The 19,520-nt window shown below is 45.6% G+C and overlaps 1 protein-coding gene across 11 annotated transcripts in view; it reads right to left on the bottom strand.

Moving 5' to 3' along the window:
• SS18 (SS18 subunit of BAF chromatin remodeling complex) overlaps positions 1–3,073 on the bottom strand; it is a 51,222-nt gene extending 48,149 nt beyond the window's left edge. For 5 of the 11 annotated variants that reach the window (XM_075141955.1, XM_075141947.1, XM_075141951.1 and 2 more), the window contains exon 1: positions 2,746–3,073. In XM_075141955.1, coding sequence (XP_074998056.1) covers positions 2,746–2,957 — 212 coding nt within the window. In that variant the 5' untranslated portion in view covers positions 2,958–3,073. The remainder of the gene's footprint in view (positions 1–2,745) is intronic. The other 6 variants (XM_075141950.1, XM_075141954.1, XM_075141958.1 and 3 more) reach the window with 3 other exon arrangements.
• Between the last annotated feature and the right edge of the window lie 16,447 nt (positions 3,074–19,520).

The raw sequence follows: 19,520 nt of genomic DNA, 5'->3' as shown, positions 1-19,520 counted from the left end.
CTTACTAGACAGGTTTGTCTCAAGGAAATGCACTGGAAAGCTAGGCCATATTTACATGAAGAATCTCTAATTAAACTGTACTTTATAAATATTCTGTATAATGGGCACAATAGATCTATTATACTTCAGAAGAGTCCAGGAATATGAACATATGTGAATTAATTTTTTGACAGAAAAAAAAGTAGTCCTAAAATCATGGGAAATTGCAGATCTCATGGCTTTCTACAAAAAGCTCGTGAATTCAAGGTGTTCCAAACTCCATAAACAGGAAAAAAACGAAGTCTGGTTTCCTAGAACTGCACATGCCCACACTCATGCCTTTTTAACCACTCTCCCGCGCTCTGATCGTACAAGAGTCAGAAGAACCATGGCTAATCTGAGCTACCAGCCAAGTTACCCAAGTCAAGTGAACTAAACGGAAAGTTTACTGCCAAATGGAAAATTCTCCATTGAAATCACCCTTTGCTTTCTCTCAGTGAAAGCTAGTTTAGAACCCTTTACTCTACCCAGCTGCTGAATTTCACAAAACTAATAGGATCTTAACCATCTGCAAGACTCTTTCCATGTTCCAGACATGGCTGAGGCTAGCCAAAAGGCTCATGCTTTTACAAGGAAAGCACAAACAGTGTTATTACACCACCTTTATTTCCCTAGGAATCCAACTTAAAAAAATTCTACAGGAGGAAAACAAAAAAAAAGAAATCAGTACTGACACTGTTTTTCCTTCCAACTAATCCATCTCTACTATGAAAAGGGTACAGAGTCAGAAACCTCATGCAGTCCAGTCAGGACTTATATCCATGTAAGAATGAGCCAACCAGCCAAGTCTTCCTAAATTCAAACCAGTAATTCACCAGAACTGACTAGAATGATCACTGAGCAATTATTTTGCCTAAAACTGCTGGATCTGGAAACACTGTCATTAAGCAGTAAACATAGACAGAACTGCAGTATTTTGAGTTACTGTCTGAGCCTCAGAAACTAGGCAGAACTGTAGCTGCGCTTACTGAAGATGATCGCAAACACATTGCTACACAGACACTTTTCACATGTACTAACATCAAGTTTTGTAAGAAACACAGTGGCCATTTTCACCAGAAAAAATAAGGAAAAGGGAGCCAATACCTTTGATACCAAAGTCTAATAGAGCACTTAAAAAGCAAGCCTTGAATGAAGGCTCTCCTCAGAATGTCTCCCACTTTCCAGAGGAAGGCAGCAGACACTTAAAGCTTAGCAGACACGTAGACCTTGAGATGGTCAGTTAGATGGTTGCATTCTTCACTGTTACCATGTAAGCTGACCTCCTGAAGGGATGGTGGGGGAAGGAATGCTAGGGCCAAGAGGAAAGCAAACAAGAAGGAATACAACGGCATCCTAGCTGCCAGCACTGTTTTATCCAAGTTTGATTGAGCAGTTGCTGATAGAAAACTAAAATAGTTCTTTGAAAGAGTTATAAACACCTACCATCAAAAGAGAATTTAGTTTCCAGCTGGATGAAGACACCTCCAGGGCTTCTGACAGCTTATGTACATTACAAAGATTCTTCAGCTTTAACTATACTAGACTTTGGCCAGCACACCACCATCAAATTAATGGTTTGACTACAGCACAAGAAAACCTTAATTGTCTGCATTCTCCATATGCAACCCAGCGACCTGAAGTCTCTACTGACTACCTCTAGGCAGCTTTCCACCCAGTGGGTATGTATTTTTTATCTACTCTTCTCAAGCACTGACCTCTACTACACTACCCTGGAGATCTCCACTGTAACTCTGGGGCCTTCTTTGAGGTCCTAATCCCTGCAACACCTGCCTTGTTGACACCCTCATTCTTTACTAAGTCATAGTAAAGCTACAGGTTAGCTATAGTTAAGCGTAAGTTAGCTATATCTACCCGAAAGGCTCTGACACAAGCAGCTCGTAGTAATCTGAAATCTGTTTGACTCATGGTTATTTACACTGATAACAGTGCGAGTCTTCGGTTAAGTTTCTAAATACCACCAAATTACCAGTGAACTTGAACATGCTCCTTTGCTTCTGCCACAAAACATCGTGGATTATTACAAATCCTATATATGCTTTTCTTTGATTGCTTTAGCGAGTTAACTTGCTTCCTCCCACAAAAGCTTAAATGGAGTCGTCCGGAGTCGCTGTCATTGGCTCTGACCATAATGTTCTTCTTTAATAACACTTGAAGTTTATGGGAGGCAGCCTTCCTACTAGGCCGACCAAGTTTGGGAGCTGCAGTCGCCGCTTACCCCGCAGAGGCAGAGCCCAAAGTTAGGCAGGCTTTAGTAACAACCCGACTGAAGCCCGACCCACAGGCACCCCTCGCAGGAGGGAGTTACTGGACCCCTCTGTCTCCCCACCGTGCCAGGCCGAGTCCCTACGGATTAGTTCACGCCCACGGCCCCGGGTGGGGCCCCAGGGCCACCGGCCGCCCCCCCACCCCCACCCCCGCGCGGCCTCCGCGCCCCGCCCCGCGGCAGCCGGCGCGGCCCGCCCGCTCGGCGCCTCCCTCGGGCCCCGGGACCCCCCAACAAGTGCCGAAATGCAGAGAGGCAGCGCCTTGCCGACGGCCCCCGCCGGGCCGTGCCCCGAACGCAGCGAGCGCGGCCCGGTCGCTGCCCCGGCCGGGGCCTTGGCGCTCCGGGGCGCCGCCAGTCCCTTCCCCGTGCGGCCCGGCGGCAGGAAGCAGCTGCAGCCCCCGGGGCCGGCCCCTCCTCTCCTCTCCTCTCGCCCTCACCTTCTGGATGGCGGCCGGCGTGATCTCGCCTTTCCCCCGCTGCCTCGGGGCCGCGAACGCCACCGACATGTCGGGCCGCTACCAGGAGGGTCCGCCCCCGCCGCCCGCCCGCTCACGCGCCCCGCGGCACCAGCAGCGGCGGGAGGCGGCAGCGATCCGGGAAGAACGCTGCGCGCGGGGGGCGGGGGCGGCTGCCCAGCGGGACGGCCCATCCCCGTCCCGCCGGGGAAGGGTTAAGGAGGGCCGGCTGCTCCTCCCCCTTTCCCGCTGCGAGGGGGAGCCCCGACGAGGCCGCGGCCGGCTCGCACCGCTCGGCCAAAACAACGGGACCGAGAGTCGGCGCTGCGCCGTTTGAACATGACCTCCCCTTGTCAGGCGACCTTCTTGGCTACCCCTTTCCCTCCGCGGCGTTGGTACGTTCCTGCCCAACGCGCCTCAGCGCCGGACAGGCAGCGAAGTGGTACGGCCGGCGGGGGGGATGGGAGCGCTGTGGTGCGCACGTTACAAGGACGCGCTCCGGCTGTGCCGAGCGGCGTGTTCTCCTCCCCCCTCTACCCACCGCGACAGTTGGTTGCACCCGGGCAGCCCGCTCTGGCGGCCGCGCGGGGCGGGGCGGGGCGGGGCGGGCCGCGAGCCACCTCCGGGAAGCGCCGAGAGGCGGCGGCGGCTGATGGTCCTGTGCTCCCCTGGCGAGGCCGCGGCGGTTCTGGCGTGGCACCGTCGGGCCCGCCGGTGAGGGGAGTTGGCAGGCGTGGGCCCGGCGCTAACCGCCGGGGGAGGTGCCGCTGCCGCCGTGACACTTTTGCCGTTTGCGGTGCCGCTTGCTCGGTAGCGCCTGTGCTGCCGCCAGCGCTGACAGGTGGGGCGAAAAACAAACCACGAAGAAAAAGTTGGAGGGGAGCAGCTGTGCGACCCCCAGCTCGTTGGTGTGGGGCGGCTTTCCGTACCGACCTCGGCGGCCGCAGCTTCCCTGTCATGAGAACGAAACGGATCAAGGAGAAGCAGTTACCGCTGCAACTTTAAATACATTATAGGCGCTGAAAGTGCTAAAATCAGCCTTGATTTTTTTCAGTGCGGCCGCTGGAGGGAATCTCCGTTTCGCCAGAAACGCTCACGTCAAGTTCGCAAAGTCTAAGACAGTTCTTCACGAGGGTGAGAGTTTCAAAGAGTAATGGTAGCATAAAGTCGAAAATCCCCAGCTAAAGCATTTTAAATCTGCTTTTTCCCAGGCAAATCCCCCACTCAACCTGTGTGCTTTTCAGTGACGCGCTGCAGGCTGTCAGCACTGTCCCCTTCCCAAGCTGTGGCCTTTTCTAAACTGATCTCTGCTCTTGCGGTTGACAGAAGCGTGTGCTGCTGTGGCTGATGGAACACTGCTCAGTGACGTGACACCACACCACAAAACGTGAATCTTGTTCCTGACTCGGTGCATTGCTTGCTCTGTTTCTCAGCTGTTGCTGGCTGAAGTCCCTGGCTCTTCCCTCAAGCCCTAACCCTTTTGGTTACAGCACACATTTGTTAGTGGCATCCGTGGCCACCCTGTGGCTGTACAGCTGCTTCCCAACTGGCATGCTCTCTCCTCAGACTGTTTCTAGGCTGGCTTCTTTCCCCAGCCCCATGGAGATTGCACTTCCTGGCTCTGCTGTCCTAGGATTGACTGTGACTGCCCATCACCCCCTGCTTTTTTCCCTTAACAACCAGTTCCCAGGCTGCCGGCTCCAAGCTGTTCTTGCATTCCTACAGCATCCCTCTCTCCAAGGGCTCGCCACCTGGGCCTGATGCTCTCTGCTACCAGAATGGTGCTGCTTCTGCCCTGTCTCTTCAGATTATTCAGGACCCTGCGTTGATGTGATGCTAATCTGGCTTGCTCTCCTGTCCAGAAAATGTCTCTGGCCCAGTCCTTGCACTGTAGGTCATGCTAAGGAGGAGGAGTGATGCCAGCAATCCATTAGGCTGTTTGTGTTTCTAACCATTTCACTCATCACCATGGTATCTGGGTCTATTTTTTGTACTAGCAGGGTTTTTTTTTCCTGTCTCCCACACACTTTATTATCATCATCATCACTATCGTACTTGTAGGAAACCTAAAGCAAAAAAAGAAAGGGTTGAAGAAACCTGTTTTTTCTAAAGTTGATATGCTTTATGGTGATTCATGGTTATTATTGTATGTTCTTGGAGTGAACTCACAGGATAACTGTTGTAATAGCTCTGTGCTCAAATTAATACTATTCCTAGTTACTACGAATGACAACAAAAAATCGTAGGAATGAAGAATGCAAGACAGCCGTGGCCAAATCAGCATGTAATCAGGAGGTACCATCTCCTAGCCAGCTGCAAATAGAATCACAAGGACTTAACTTCTTTAGCATGTACATGCTACATGGCTCTGGAGAACTGGTAAGGTGTCTGAAAGTGTCCCAAGGCTACAGGCATATTCAGCAACTGGAGGGCAAACATGTTCTCATTAAATACTCTAAACACTGGGAACTCCACATAATGTTTTTCTTTTCCCACAAGTATGACTTACCTTGTTCTCATCCTCCGGTTACCCAACCACTATTTATAAAATACTTCACATTGGGGTGTCTTGGTGATCATAGCGTTGAGACAGTGTGGGTTAGATGTCAGCCACATAAACACTGCTTTTAAGATCTGAATGTTCCATCACATTCTCCCAAATTTTCAGGTTGGTTTTGAGTAGAGGAGAAAAATAGGCTTGTGGGATGCCACAGGTAAGGAGCTTTAAACTGAAAGGAGTAATTGCCCACTGTATTTCCCAAAAGTGGTCCAAATTAAATATGAGAAACTTTTTAGTACATTCCTATTTCCATGCAAAATATGGGAGAGCAATGTTTGGAATTCAACTGTTTTTAGATACACACATAAGATCATTCATTCATAATAACTAAAACCATCTCTTTTGCCTAATTTTGTCTGATGATTAAATCCATTTATTCCCCTTTGTGATGATTTTTCATTTGTATGTTTAAAATTTTGGACTTCCATATTCGTAAATAGCAACAGATCTAAAGAAACAATGAAAAAAGAGTCTGCAGCTCCATTTTTTTACCATGGAAGGGGAAATTCACACTCAAAATCAACATTTAAATAATGGCACAGATGCGTACAAGCAGGGAAATAGATAGCTACAATGGAAATGTGCCACATGTCTCAGAACACATAACCACAACAGGGTGTCTCTTTTATGACTTTCTTAATGCACTGCAATATGCCTAGATATCAAAGGACATATGGTATATTTTCTCTTTAATTGCACATTTCTTTGCTCTTGTGAGTTACTCACAACCTTAACATTATTTAATTGTAATTTAGATGCATAAATCTAGATTATCACCAAGAGTTTCAAATGCAAATATGTTTCAGTCAGATCTTCTTCCACCTCTGTTCCAATTTTTGTCAGTGTAGTGTCTTTTTTGTTGATGTGCATTTCGGTATGTCATATTTTTTTGAGAGAAAAGAATGCAGATAGAGAAGGATGGGCCCTTTTCTGAAAGATTTTTTCCCCATGTTTCCAACTCATATTTCTCAGTAACAAGTAGTAGGTAAAGATACAGTTCCTGAGACTAGGGACTGGAAAGCATTAACATTTATTTCCTAGAGAAAGCTATCTGTTTGAAATGGAGTCCTTGCAGTAGACCCATTTTAGTCTTCTCAGGATTGTGTCAAAATTCCTCATTGCACAGGAATTAATTTAGTTTTGGAGAAACCTATAATATTTGCAGTCATCCAGTCTTAGAATCATAGAATCATAGAATCATACAGGTTGGAAAAGACCTCTAAGATCATCGTGTCCAACCGTCAACCCAACACCACCATGCCCACTACACCATGTCCCTAAGGGCCTCATCTACACGTCTTTTAAATACCTCCAGGGATGGTGACTCCACCACTTCCCTGGGCAGCCTGTTCCAAGGCCTGACCACTCTTTCAGTAAAGAAATTTCTCCTAATGTTCAACCTAAACCTCCCTTGGTGCAACTTGAGGCCATTTCCTCTTGTCCTATCGCTAGTTACTTGGCAGAAGAGACCAACACCCACCTCGCTACAACCTCCTTTCAGGTAGCTGTAGAGCGCGATGAGGTCTCCCCTCAGCCTCCTCTTCTCCAGGCTAAACAGTCCCAGTTCCCTCAGCCGCTCCTCATAAGGCTTGTGCTCCAGGCCCTTCACCAGCTTCGTTGCCCTCCTCTGGACACGCTCCAGCACCTCCATGTCCTTCTTGTAGTGAGGGGCCCAAAACTGAACACAGTATTCGAGGTGCGGCCTCACCAGTGCCGAGTTCCAACAATTCTGAGAAAAAATGGTAAGCGATCTTCAGTTTCTGTCTGTATTTTCTGCCATTTTTATTATCTAAGTTTCCATAAATTCTCTGGAGTAGGAGAGATAAGTAAGAGAAGGAACCCTCAGACATTCCCATCCACAAGCAGGAAAATACAGAATGCTGATTCATCATAATTTTCAAATTTACATTTAAAATTTCAAACTTTGCATTTATGAAGCTTTATATACAGGAAAGAGGACAGCAAAGAATTTTATGGTAGCACCATCTGCTTAAACCTGCTTGACTAAAGGTCTCGGTATCAAAGTTGAGAATGCTTCCTGAGAGAGTTAGACTGTTAGACTGTTTCTTAGACAAAGTCTTTAATATGTTGGTGACAGCACCTCATTTTGTGCATTCACTTCAAATTGACAAAAAAAACCCCACTTTCTTTACTACAGTAAGTATGATAGCTCAGGATCTACTGCTAATAGGATGACAGGGTGAATTTGAGCCTCTTTTTCAGGGTAGACTACTTTTTCATCTTGCAATTTAAAAAAAAAAGGGATGTTTATGCATGTGTTTTGTAACATCAGCAATACAATCAGGTAACAGAGCAGATCCCAAGAAAGGAGCATCTTTCGGTAGGTGAAAAAGGAAGACAGCAAAAAGAAGAAATGCTATTTTTGGTTCAGTATTTCTTCACCAACTAAACTTGGTGTGATCTCATAACTTGGTGGGATTTCCCACATGCCATGTCTCCATGTTAATTCATCTTGCTGCAAAATGGAGCTTGCACCTGAAGGTCTGCTATGTAAATGTTTGAGTCCTGAAAATGGTTCAGATTCTGTTTATTTAATAAACAGTAATTTTTTATCAAAATACACAACAATATCAGACTGTTGGTAGGGTAAATGGTGCTTTTTGCTTCCTAGAAGAGATCACACTAACAGGATAAATTTGTCTTCAATTTATTGTGTCAGCTTTTTGTCTGTTTTTTTCAATTTTGCCATTTATGTTCTGCACTGGCTATTGAGAGAATATTAATAAGAAGTAGCACCTGAAATGCAAGCCTATGTGTTCTGATATAAAGTGAAGTACCCAAACAGCACTGCATGCTACAAAGATATTGGTGGCTCTGCCATGTTCCAGAGGGGCAATGACAAAGCCAGAAAAAAATCATTGGGATACTAAATTTTTATTTGAGTATCTGTCATTTTAGTCTGCAAATATCAATATTTAGAATAAAGAAACTCACAGCAGGTTCAGCAGTTTGCACTAATGGGAGTAAGTGCAAAAGCTGCGGTGAGAAAATCTTTCCGTGTCCTGATTTTATTCTTCAAAAGGGAATCTCCAGCTACTAGGAGCGTATGCTATAAATAAAGAAAAGACAACATCTAATCTAAGCCTCCTTAGAGTTGAAAATTCTTCAAGAATTCTTAGAGGTTAATATTTTATTTTAGGACACAGAAGCAAAGTGCTGTAGTTCACTAACTTCCTCATTTTTTGAATGTCAAAAGCAAAGCAGAAAAGATAAACATGAGAGGCACTGCCAAGCAGTGCTGAAGAAAAGGTAGCAATGATCTTGATGATCTGAATATTCATGTCTGTTAAAGGCAACACATTGGCAATGGAGAGGTATGCTATTCTTCTGGAGATGCTTCTGGGGACTCCTGCATCATCTGCATCATCTTCAGCTTCTCTGAAGACTCAGAGGAGGACAGAGAAGATGGCTACAGGACAGTACTTCTTACTGTCACAATCCTAATCAACTTGCTGAGGGAATATAGAAAGATAATTGTACCGACTGCAATTTTCTTTCAGCGGGCCTGATCCCATGACCTGAAGAAGACCTCCCTCATTCTGCTAGCAGTGCTGCTCCCAATGCTGCCCAGGATGCTGTTGGCCTTTGCTGCAAGGGCACATTGCTGGCTCACATTCACCTTGTCCACCAGGACCCCCAGGGCCTTTTCTGCCAAGCTGCTTTCCAGCCGGATGCCCCCCAACATGTGTTGGTGCATGGGGTTGTTCCTCCCCAAGCGGAGGACTTTGCACTTCCCCTTGTTGAACTTCATGAGGTTCGTGACTGCCCATTTCTTCAACCTGTTGCGGACTCTCTGAATGGGACCACAACCATCTGGTATATCAACGACTCCTCCCAGTCTTGTAACTTGCTGAGGGTGTACTGTCTCCTGTCATCCAGGTCATTAATGAAGAAGTTAAACAGTATTGGCCCCAGTATTGACCCAATATTGACCCTTGAGATATATCACTACTGACTGGCCCCCAGGTGGACTCCATGCCACTGACCACAACCCTATGAGCCTGGCAGTTCAGCTAGTTTTCAGTACACCTCACTGTACACTTAATTCATCTGTACTTCAGTTTACCTATGAGAATGTTATGGGAGATAACTGTCTAAAACCTTACTAAGGTTGAGATAAAAAAAATCCATTGCTCTCCCCTCCCTGCATGCTCAGACAGTGTCTCTGTATTGCTCCAGGTCTCCCTGCTTCCACCTCTGATATGCTTCATTTTTATGTTTGGGTTTTGTCAGGAACTCCTGCAGGCCTCCTTGCTCAATTTCCTGCAGATGGGGGTGGACCATTCTTGAGTTTGGAGGAGCTGATCTTTGAAAATTGACCATCTCTCTTGGTCTTCTCTCCAGGGCCGCATCCTGTGGGACTCTTTCAAGCAGGTCCCTGAATGGGCCGAATTCTGGTTTCCTGAAATCTAGGGCCGTGATCCTGCTTTTTGCTTTGTTCCTTCCTCTTGGGATCCTGAACTCCACCTTCTCATGGTCACTGCAGCCAAGGCTGTCCCAGACCTTCACATCCCCGACCAGTCCTTCCTTGTTTGTAAATGTGAGGTCCAGCAGAGCACCTCTCCTTGTTGGCTCCTCAATCACCTTTGTGAGGGATTTGTCAATCAATGCACTTCCCAAACCTTTTGCATTACTTGTGCCCTGCTTTGCTGCCCCTCCAGCAGGTATCAGGATGGTTAAAGTCGCTTTTGAAGATCAGGGCCTGCAAACATGAAGTTTCTTCCAACTGTCTGAAGAAGGCCTCTTCTACTTCTTCCTGATCAGGGTGTCTGTAGCAGACGTTCTGCCCCAGCAGCTCCCAGTTGACGCCTCATCCATCCCAAGGCATCCAGCTCCATGCTCCGTTCCTGCTGCTGTCTCACATAAACAACATTTGATTCTGTTCTCTTCTGTCTGTTGATATACTCTATATATTGCTATGATGTATTGCTTTTTAAATCATAGAAGAACAATAAATAGCCATTTAACATTCATTATTAACTTCCTATACACAGTGTATCTCAAAGTCACTGTATATTTTATCAGAAGGTCTTAAAATCTTTAAAGATTAATTCTTTTGATGAATAAAAAATAATAAATTATACAATGAAATACAATGCAGGGAATACAGTTCTATTTGACAAAAAATAGATTATAGAGATAGTCTTGTCACTGTTAATAACCAGTGGTGCCATTTCTCTTACACGGCACCTCAGTGACCACAAGGCACAGCAAAAGAAACAATATACTCACATTTCTGTATATATGCTTTGTGGGTATTGCTGTGCTCGAAACCAATTTGGGAAAATATCCTCTAACTAAAATTTTGTTGTATTGAATGTACATTTATTGTTTTCCACTTTTAATGTCTGTGGGCTTCTTGCTTCTCGCTTGCTTTCTTCCACTTTTAAAGTATTTTCAAGGATAAAATGATGACTGGAGATCCCGTTGCAGAGTGAGGATCTATAACATTTCTTACACACACAATACATACATTTTACTCTTAGCTTGGAATGACAGATATAGCTTATTCATATTTTATAATGTTTAAAAAGGAACCAAAATAAACTTCTGTTGAACACGTATCACATCACTGTTTGTACCGTGGTATTCATCCTTCCAGACGTGGCCCCATTTCTTTGCCCCCATTTCTGTATTTGGTATGTACACAGTAATTTAGTCATCGGGACCGCTCAAAAGGCCCATGATTCACTGAAGGCCAAAACTCCTTTCCTGTGAAAGTTTACTCATTCATACCTTTCTGTCCTCAGTAGTCCCATCATCAGTGGAAATACAGTAACTGAGTATGTATGTATATTCAAGAGCCAAGAAAATCACTACAAAAAATAACTGACATTTTGAAATGTTTCCTTTATCTAGTCCAAATTCCTGACATAGAGTGTGCAGGTACAATGAATGGTTGCTTGGAATGGTACTGTCTCTAACTTGCATTACTCTAAACATATGTATAATACGTATGTATGCGTGTTTCTTTTCAAGCAGGAGCAAAAGGGAGGAGAGAGAAGATGCTTCGTGTGAGTGCAGCCTGTGAGAACAGGGTCCCAGGGTACAGGAATTCTGCTGTACAAAACAGGAGATTGCATCCAGGGGGCAAGTTGGTATTTGCAAGGTAGGAACTATAGGCCTTGGTCTTCCCGTGTTTTAAAATGAGAGCAACAAGGGATGTGTGCTAGAAATAGGTAAACTGCTTTTGAACTACCCTACAAAGAGGAATTGACTAAAATTTTCTCTAAGCAACATAGGAAACCAGAAAAAAGTAGTAACTCTTGATTTCTGGTACTTATTTTGCTTTAAGGACGTAGCAATGCTTTTCACCACTCCCCATCTTTTCCTTTTATTCAGCATGAAATTTTAAAGCATGACTCTAGTCTAAAAGTATATTCTAGAAAAGTATGACAGTGTTATTCCATAATTGCTATATATTGTTTTGCATGTAAAATAGCAATGTATCTTACTATTAAATCCATCTGAAAATCGAGTTGAGTTTGCTCTGGATATCAGTAAGAAAAATTCTAAATTAAAAGACTAATTAGAAGCCTTGCTGATAGGAATGTGGGCCATAATAATACCTATGCCTCTCTTGTGTTGATTCTATAGGAATAAAAAAGGAGTCTTTTGTTCAATAACGAAATCTACACTTTATTATTAAATACTACCAGTCTTTCATAAAGATAAAATGTGATTTTGCATAACTTTTAAAGTATGTTCACATATTAGTGTGTATATATTTTTGCAGGAATAAGGTACTGTTGCTCAAATAAATTCATTATGCAGTTTTCTAAATGCTACATTCTTTCCTACTCATTCCAAGTGGGCCTTTGATTCTGCCACATGTGATGCATCATTTTACCCTGCTGATTTAGCTATCAGGAATAATTCAGTTTGGAATAATTCTGTTTTGTAGGATTCAGGGTTTATGTGTTTATTGAAAATATTAAGTATGGATTTTATTTTTCATTCATGTTTGTCTTTCCCAGACTTCTTCATAGTGTTTGGTCAGCATCGACTTGAAAAGTTGATTAGACACTGGCATGGACAAGAAATTATAACCCATGAATCAAAAATAGAGGTAATTTTGCTCTGGGGATAGGAGACAAAAAACGGAAATTCATCAGAAATTATGATGAGGAGAGCCAAGTGGAAGAGATAGTGGTCAAATGGTGAAAAGAAGCAGATGAAACCTCCTATTTTTATTGATATTTATTGGTTGAGATCTGATTTTTGTAAGCAAAGTAATAAATTGTAGGGCTAGAACAGAGGACAAAACTTGTAATGGATTGAAAATGTCACAAGAAATTGCCTATGAAAACTTTTGCTGGCCTATTTAAAATGGAAGTTATGTGAGCTCTAAAACAAGTAGAATTGATGACTAGATTGTATGTACCTGTTGGTTTGGATTTTTTTTTAAAGAGCAAACATTTTATAGTAGCAGTATGAAACCATACTCTGTTATTCTTCCTAAATGCCTAAAGATACTGGCTTATGTCTTTTAAAAATAATGTACAGTTTTCTGCATTCATTTATGTAATATTTTACCCTCTGTGTACTGTATATAAAATAGTCACAGAAACGGAGAAGTTTGACGTTGGTTGTGATGTAGCAAAGCTTTGGTCTTAGGTAAGTAATAAGGAAAATATTTATCACAAGGAAGTTGTGTAAAAAAGGGATGAGTTTTCTATGTAGTGTACTCAAAGAGCTTTTCTTTCTTGAGTGCTGGATAAGATGATAAATTTCGGCAAGGAGAGGACTACTTGTGTGTTCCTGTAAGCCCTCTTTTGCATCAATTCCTTAGTGTTGGTAGGAGAGCATCTTTGAGGAAGACTGAGAAAGCAAAGGAGGGTGCTGATGTGCTATTTCGGTCATGCTTGAGACTTTCAGCTCAAAATCCTAGTTTATTTATAATTGATCATATTGTTCACTCATTTTCTTCAGCCCACTGTCAGACCTGACACAATGCTGGTCAGTTTTTCTTTCCTTTTCAACGTTCATTGATTTGTGTCTTCTAAGAAAAAGATTTTATGAGGGGAAATGCCAAGTTTCAAACCAACTGAGAAAGAAACAAAGTTCTTATCTGCTCTTGAGATGTTGACCCTAGCATCCTTTCCATTAGTCTTTCTTAGAAGTTTTCAAAGCAGCTGTCTTTATCTTTTTTTGTACTTGTGGATATGAAAGGAGCTTCTCATAAATGTCTGTGGTACGTCATTGTCTACCTTCAAAACTCTTCCTCACCGAAATACCTATGGAACCAGTGACAACATATAAGTTGCAGTCTGGCATTATCTTATAGCTAAGTAGACCTCACAGCTAGCTGTTATCAAGAGCCATGTTTTTCCTTCGCCCCCCTCTACACTCGTGGCCACGTGTTCCCACTCTGTCTCCTGTGCCATCACTTTTACTCATCTGAGCTTGTGGTGAGATGCTTAAGGAAGCTAAATTAGTAGGAAAATTAGCTGAATTAGTAGAGCTTGCCGAGCCGCTCTCCATCATTTACCAGCAGTCTTGGTTAACTGGGGAGGTCCCGGACGACTGGAGGCTCGCCAGTCGTGTGATGCCCATCTATAAGAAGGGCCGGAAGGAGGATCCAGGGAACTACAGGCCGGTCAGCCTGACCTCGGTGCTGGGGAAGATCATGGAGCGGTTCGTTTTGAGGGCGCTCACGAGCTATGTCCAGGACAACCAGGGGATCAGGCCCAGCCAGCACGGGTTCATGGAAGGCAGGTCCTGCTTGACCAACCTGATCTCCTTCTATGACCAGGTGACCCACCAGTGGATGAGGGAAAGGCTGTGGATGTGGTCTACCTGGACTTCAGTAAGGCCTTTGACACTGTCTCCCACAGCATTCTCCTAGAGAAGCTGGCGGCTCACGGCTTAGACAGGTGCACTCTTCGCTGGGTAAAAAACTGGCTGGACGGCTGAGCCCAGAGAGTTGTGGTGAACGGAGTTAAATCCAGTTGGCGGCCGATCACGAGCGGTGTTCCCCAGGGGTCAGTACTGGGGCCGGTCCTGTTCAATATCTTTATCAATGATCTGGACGAGGGGATCGAGTGCTCCCTCAGTAAGTTTGCAGATGACACCAAGTTGGGCGGGAGTGTTGATCTGCTGGAGGGTAGGAAGGCTCTGCAGAGGGACCTGGACAGGCTGGATCGATGGGCTGAGGCCAACTGTATGGGGTTCAACAAGGCCAAGTGCCGGGTCCTGCACTTGGGTCACAACAAGCCCAGGCAACGCTACAGGCTTGGGGAAGAGTGGCTGGAAAGTTGCCCGGAGGAAAAGGACCTGGGGGTGCTGATTGACATGAGCTGGCTGAACATGAGCCAGCAGTGTGCCCCTGTGGCCAAGAAGGCCAATGGCATCCTGGCCTGTATTAGGAATAGTGTGGCCAGCAGGAGTAGGGAGGTGATCGTGCCCCTGTACTCGGCACTGGTGAGGCTGCGCCTCGAATCCTGTGTTCAGTTCTGGGCCCCTCACTACAAGAAGGACATGGAGGTGCTGGAGCGTGTCCAGAGGAGGGCAAGGAAGCTGGTGAAGGGCCTGGAGCACAAGCCTTACGAGGAGCGGCTGAGGGAACTGGGGTTGTTTAGTCTGGAGAAGAGGAGGCTCAGGGGAGACCTCATCGCGCTCTATAATTACCTGAAAGGAGATTGTAGCAAGGTGGGTGTTGGTCTCTTCTGCCAAGTAACAAGCGATAGGACGAGAGGAAATGGCCTCAAATTGCACCAAGGCAGGTTTAGATTGGGCATTAGGAGGAATTTCTTTACTGAACGAGTGGTCAGGCCTTGGAACAGGCTGCCCAGGGAAGTGGTGGAGTCACCATCCCTGGAAGTATTTAAAAGAAGTGTAGATGAGGCGCTTAGGGACATGGTGTAGTGGGCATGGTGTGTTGGGTTGACAGTTGGACACGATGATCTTAGAAGTCTTTTCCAACCTTAATGATTCTATGATTCTATGAAAACAATTGCTTTTCTATACAAGCAGTTTTCTGCCTGTTGAGTTTCACAGATTGGGAGCTGATGAGTTTCGATGTCAAAGCAAGGGAAGACAAGAGAAGGGGAACAAGAGTGGAGCAGCATTACCCTTCTTTGTCAGCAGTTAGCTTTGAGATCAGCTTAGCCACCTATAAACAGCGAGTATACTAAGAATACTCGTTATCACATTGATCTATGTTGTCTTGCTATCTCCCTGGGCTCTTGTGTCTGTAACCACTTTATTTCCTTTGTTTTGTACTTTGGTTGTAAGCCTTTTGTTCAGGGGCAGCCCCTCTGTACTGTATTTGTAAACCACAACTTTTGCAACTTTGAAACTTTTTGCTGTGACGTCTACTGCACCTTATCATTTTTCCTTCCTAACAGTTGTCAAACATTATTATTTATTGTTCGGGGAGAATGACACAGCCTCCACATAGCTGTTTGCCGACGTCCTTGTGAAAAGACTTAGTATTATAATATCTCCTCTGCATAACATAATGTCGTGGTTTAACCTGGCAGGCAGCCAAATACCACACAGCCGCTCACTCACTCCCCCCGCCCCCCCAGTGGGACGGGGAGAGAATCGGAAGGGTAAGAGTGAGAAAAACTCGTGGGTTGAGATAAAGACAGTTTAATAGAACAGAAAAGGGAGAATAATGATAATAAATAATGATAGAATATACAAAATGAGTGATGTACAATGCAATTGCTCACCACCCGCGCTGACCGATAACCAAGTAGCGATCGGCACTTCCTGGATCACGCCTACCCTTCATATACTGAGCATGACGTCACATGGTATGGAATACCCCATTGGCCAGCTGGGCTGGCTGTCCTGATTATGTTCCCTCCCATCTTGTGTACCTAGCTCAGTCAGTAGGCACGGGAGCTGTCCTTGGACTAGGAGGGCACTTAGCAACAACTGGAAACATCAGTGTGTTATCAACATTCTTCTCATACTAAATCCAAAACACAGCACTAGGAAGAAATTTAACCCTATCCCAGCCGAAACCAGGACAGTATCCACCCCTTATTCCATACCATTTACGTTATGCTTAGGTCTCACATTTTTCGATACCTTTCAATTAATCACCACTATCTTTTTTATATATATACATATATAATACATATACATACATATATACATATAATACATATACATACATATATATACATAAATATATATAAATGTCCATTGAGTTCTTTTAGTCCACAACTTTGGGCTCCATCTGTCATAACAGTCTTTCAGGGCCAGAAGGATGGTGTGTGGTGTTGAGCTGTTGCATCCTGAAGCCAGTTCTCATTTCAGTACTGCTGCGCTCGTTCAGTTCTATCATCGTTGCACTTTGCTCGGTTTCATCGGAGTTAGTTCATTCTTCATTAATCTGGGTGATTTTCACTGCTACACCATTGATAGCAACCATAGAAATAATGATATACAATATCATATAACAATTGACATCATAAAATTCAGTTCATTGGCTATTTTCACCCAAAATCAAATCCCCTTGAGGTACACACCGGACTTGCCCATCCTTTCGCATCACCCACCAAGTGTACCCAGGTCCTTGAGCAAAAGCAATCCCACGGATGGGTTTTCCCTTGCCAGAGGCAGGAGTAACCCAGACTGTCTTCCCCAGCATATTTCTTATGTGCACGACAGGGACTTTATCTCCATCTACAGTACGTAAAAGTCTTGATTGGGCAGGGCCAGCTCGATTAACAGACCCCCTAGTGTTGACTAACCAGGTGGCTTTTGCTAAATGTGTATCCCAATGCTTGAATGTCCCACCACCCATTGCCTTCAGTGTTGTCTTTAACAGCCCGTTGTATCGTTCGATTTTCCCGGAGGCTGGTGCGTGGTAGGGGATGTGATAGACCCACTCAATGCCATGCTCTTTGGCCCAGGTGTCTATGAGGGTGTTTCGGAAATGAGTCCCGTTGTCTGACTCAATTCTTTCTGGGGTGCCATGTCGCCACAGGACTTGCTTTTCAAGACCCAGGATGGTGTTCCGGGCAGTGGCATGAGGCACAGGGTATGTTTCTAGCCAGCCGGTGGTTGCTTCCACCATGGTGAGCACATAGCGCTTGCCGTGGCGGGTTTGTGGGAGTGTGATATAATCAATCTGCCAGGCCTCCCCATATTTGTATTTCAACCATCGTCCCCCATACCAAAGAGGCTTTACTCGCTTGGCTTGTTTGATTGCAGCGCACGTTTCACATTCATGGATAACCTGTGCAATAGCGTCCATGGTTAAGTCCACCCCTCGATCACGAGCCCATCTATATGTTGCATCTCTTCCTTGATGGCCTGAGGCATCATGGGCCCACCGAGCTATAAATAATTCACCCTTATGTTGCCAGTCCAGATCCACCTGAGCCACTTCAATCTTAGCAGCCCGGTCCACCTGCTGGTTGTTTTGATGTTCTTCACTGGCCCGACTCTTGGGTACGTGAGCATCTACGTGACGTACTTTTACAACCAGGTTCTCTACTCGGGCAGCAATATCTTGCCACAATGCGGCAGCCCAGATGGGCTTACCTCTGCGCTGCCAGTTGTTCTGCTTCCACTGATGCAACCACCCCCACAGGGCATTTGCCACCATCCATGAGTCAGTATAGAGATAGAGTACTGGCCATTTTTCTCGTTCAGCAATGTCCAAGGCCAGCTGGATGGCTTTTACCTCTGCAAACTGGCTGGATTCACCTTCTCCTTCAGCAGTTTCTGCAACTTGGCGTATAGGACTCCATACAGCAGCTTTCCACCTCCGATGCTTTCCCACAAGGCGACAGGACCCATCAGTGAACAGGGCATATTGCTTCTCATTTTCTGGTAGTTTATTATACAGTGGGGCTTCTTCAGCACGTATCACCTCCTCCTCTGGGGATATTCCAAAATCTTTGCCTTCTGGCCAGTTCGTGATCACCTCCAAGATTCCTGGGCGACTGGGGTTTCCTATTCGAGCTCGTTGTGTGATCAGTGCGACCCACTTACTCCACGTAGCATCGGTTGCATGATGTGTAGAGGGGACCCTCCCTTTGAACATCCAGCCCAGCACTGGCAGTCGGGGTGCCAGGAGGAGCTGTGCTTCAGTACCAACCACTTCTGAAGCAGCTCGAACCCCTTCATATGCTGCCAATATCTCCTTCTCAGTTGGAGTGTAGCGGGCCTCGGATCCTCTGTATCCCCGACTCCAGAACCCTAAGGGTCGACCTCGAGTCTCCCCTGGTGCTTTCTGCCAGAGGCTCCAGGTAGGACCATTCTCCCCGGCTGCGGTGTAGAGCACATTCTTCACATCTTGTCCTGCCCGGACTGGCCCAAGGGCTACTGCATGAACTATCTCCTGTTTAATTTGTTCAAAGGCTTGTTGTTGCTCAGGGCCCCATTTGAAGTCGTTCTTCTTCCTGGTCACTTGATAGAGAGGGCTTACGATCTGACTGTAATTTGGAATATGCATTCTCCAAAAGCCCACAACGCCTAAGAAAGCTTGTGTTTCCCTTTTGCTAGTCGGTGGGGACATGGCTGTTATTTTGTTGATCACATCCATTGGGATCTGACGACGTCCATCTTGCCATTTTATTCCTAAAAACTGGATCTCCTGTGCAGGTCCCTTGACCTTACTTTGTTTTATGGCAAAACCAGCTTTCAGAAGGATTTGAATTATTCTCTCCCCTTTCTCAAAAACTTCTTCTGCTGTGTTGCCCCACACGATGATGTCATCAATGTATTGCAAGTGTTCTGGAGCCTCACCCTGTTCCAGTGCGGTGTGGATCAGTCCATGGCAAATGGTAGGGCTGTGTTTCCACCCCTGGGGCAGTCGGTTCCAGGTGTACTGGACGCCCCTCCAAGTGAAAGCAAACTGTGGCCTGCACTCTGCAGCCAAAGGGATGGAGAAGAAGGCATTAGCAATGTCAATGGTGGCGTACCACTTGGCTGCCTTTGACTCCAGTTCGTATTGAAGTTCTAGCATGTCCGGCACGGCAGCACTCAGTGGCGGCGTGACTTCGTTCAGGCCACGGTAGTCTACTGTTAGTCTCCACTCTCCATTAGACTTTCGCACTGGCCATATGGGACTGTTGAAGGGTGAGCGAGTCTTGCTGATCACTCCTTGGCTCTCCAGTCGACGAATCAGCTCATGGATAGGGATCAGGGAATCTCGGTTGGTGCGGTATTGTCGCCGATGCACTGTTGTGGTAGCGATTGGTACTTG

This window comes from Calonectris borealis, chromosome 2, assembly GCF_964195595.1.
Source record: "Calonectris borealis chromosome 2, bCalBor7.hap1.2, whole genome shotgun sequence".
NCBI lineage: Eukaryota > Metazoa > Chordata > Aves > Procellariiformes > Procellariidae > Calonectris > Calonectris borealis.
This window is presented reverse-complemented; position numbering and strand designations above follow the sequence as displayed.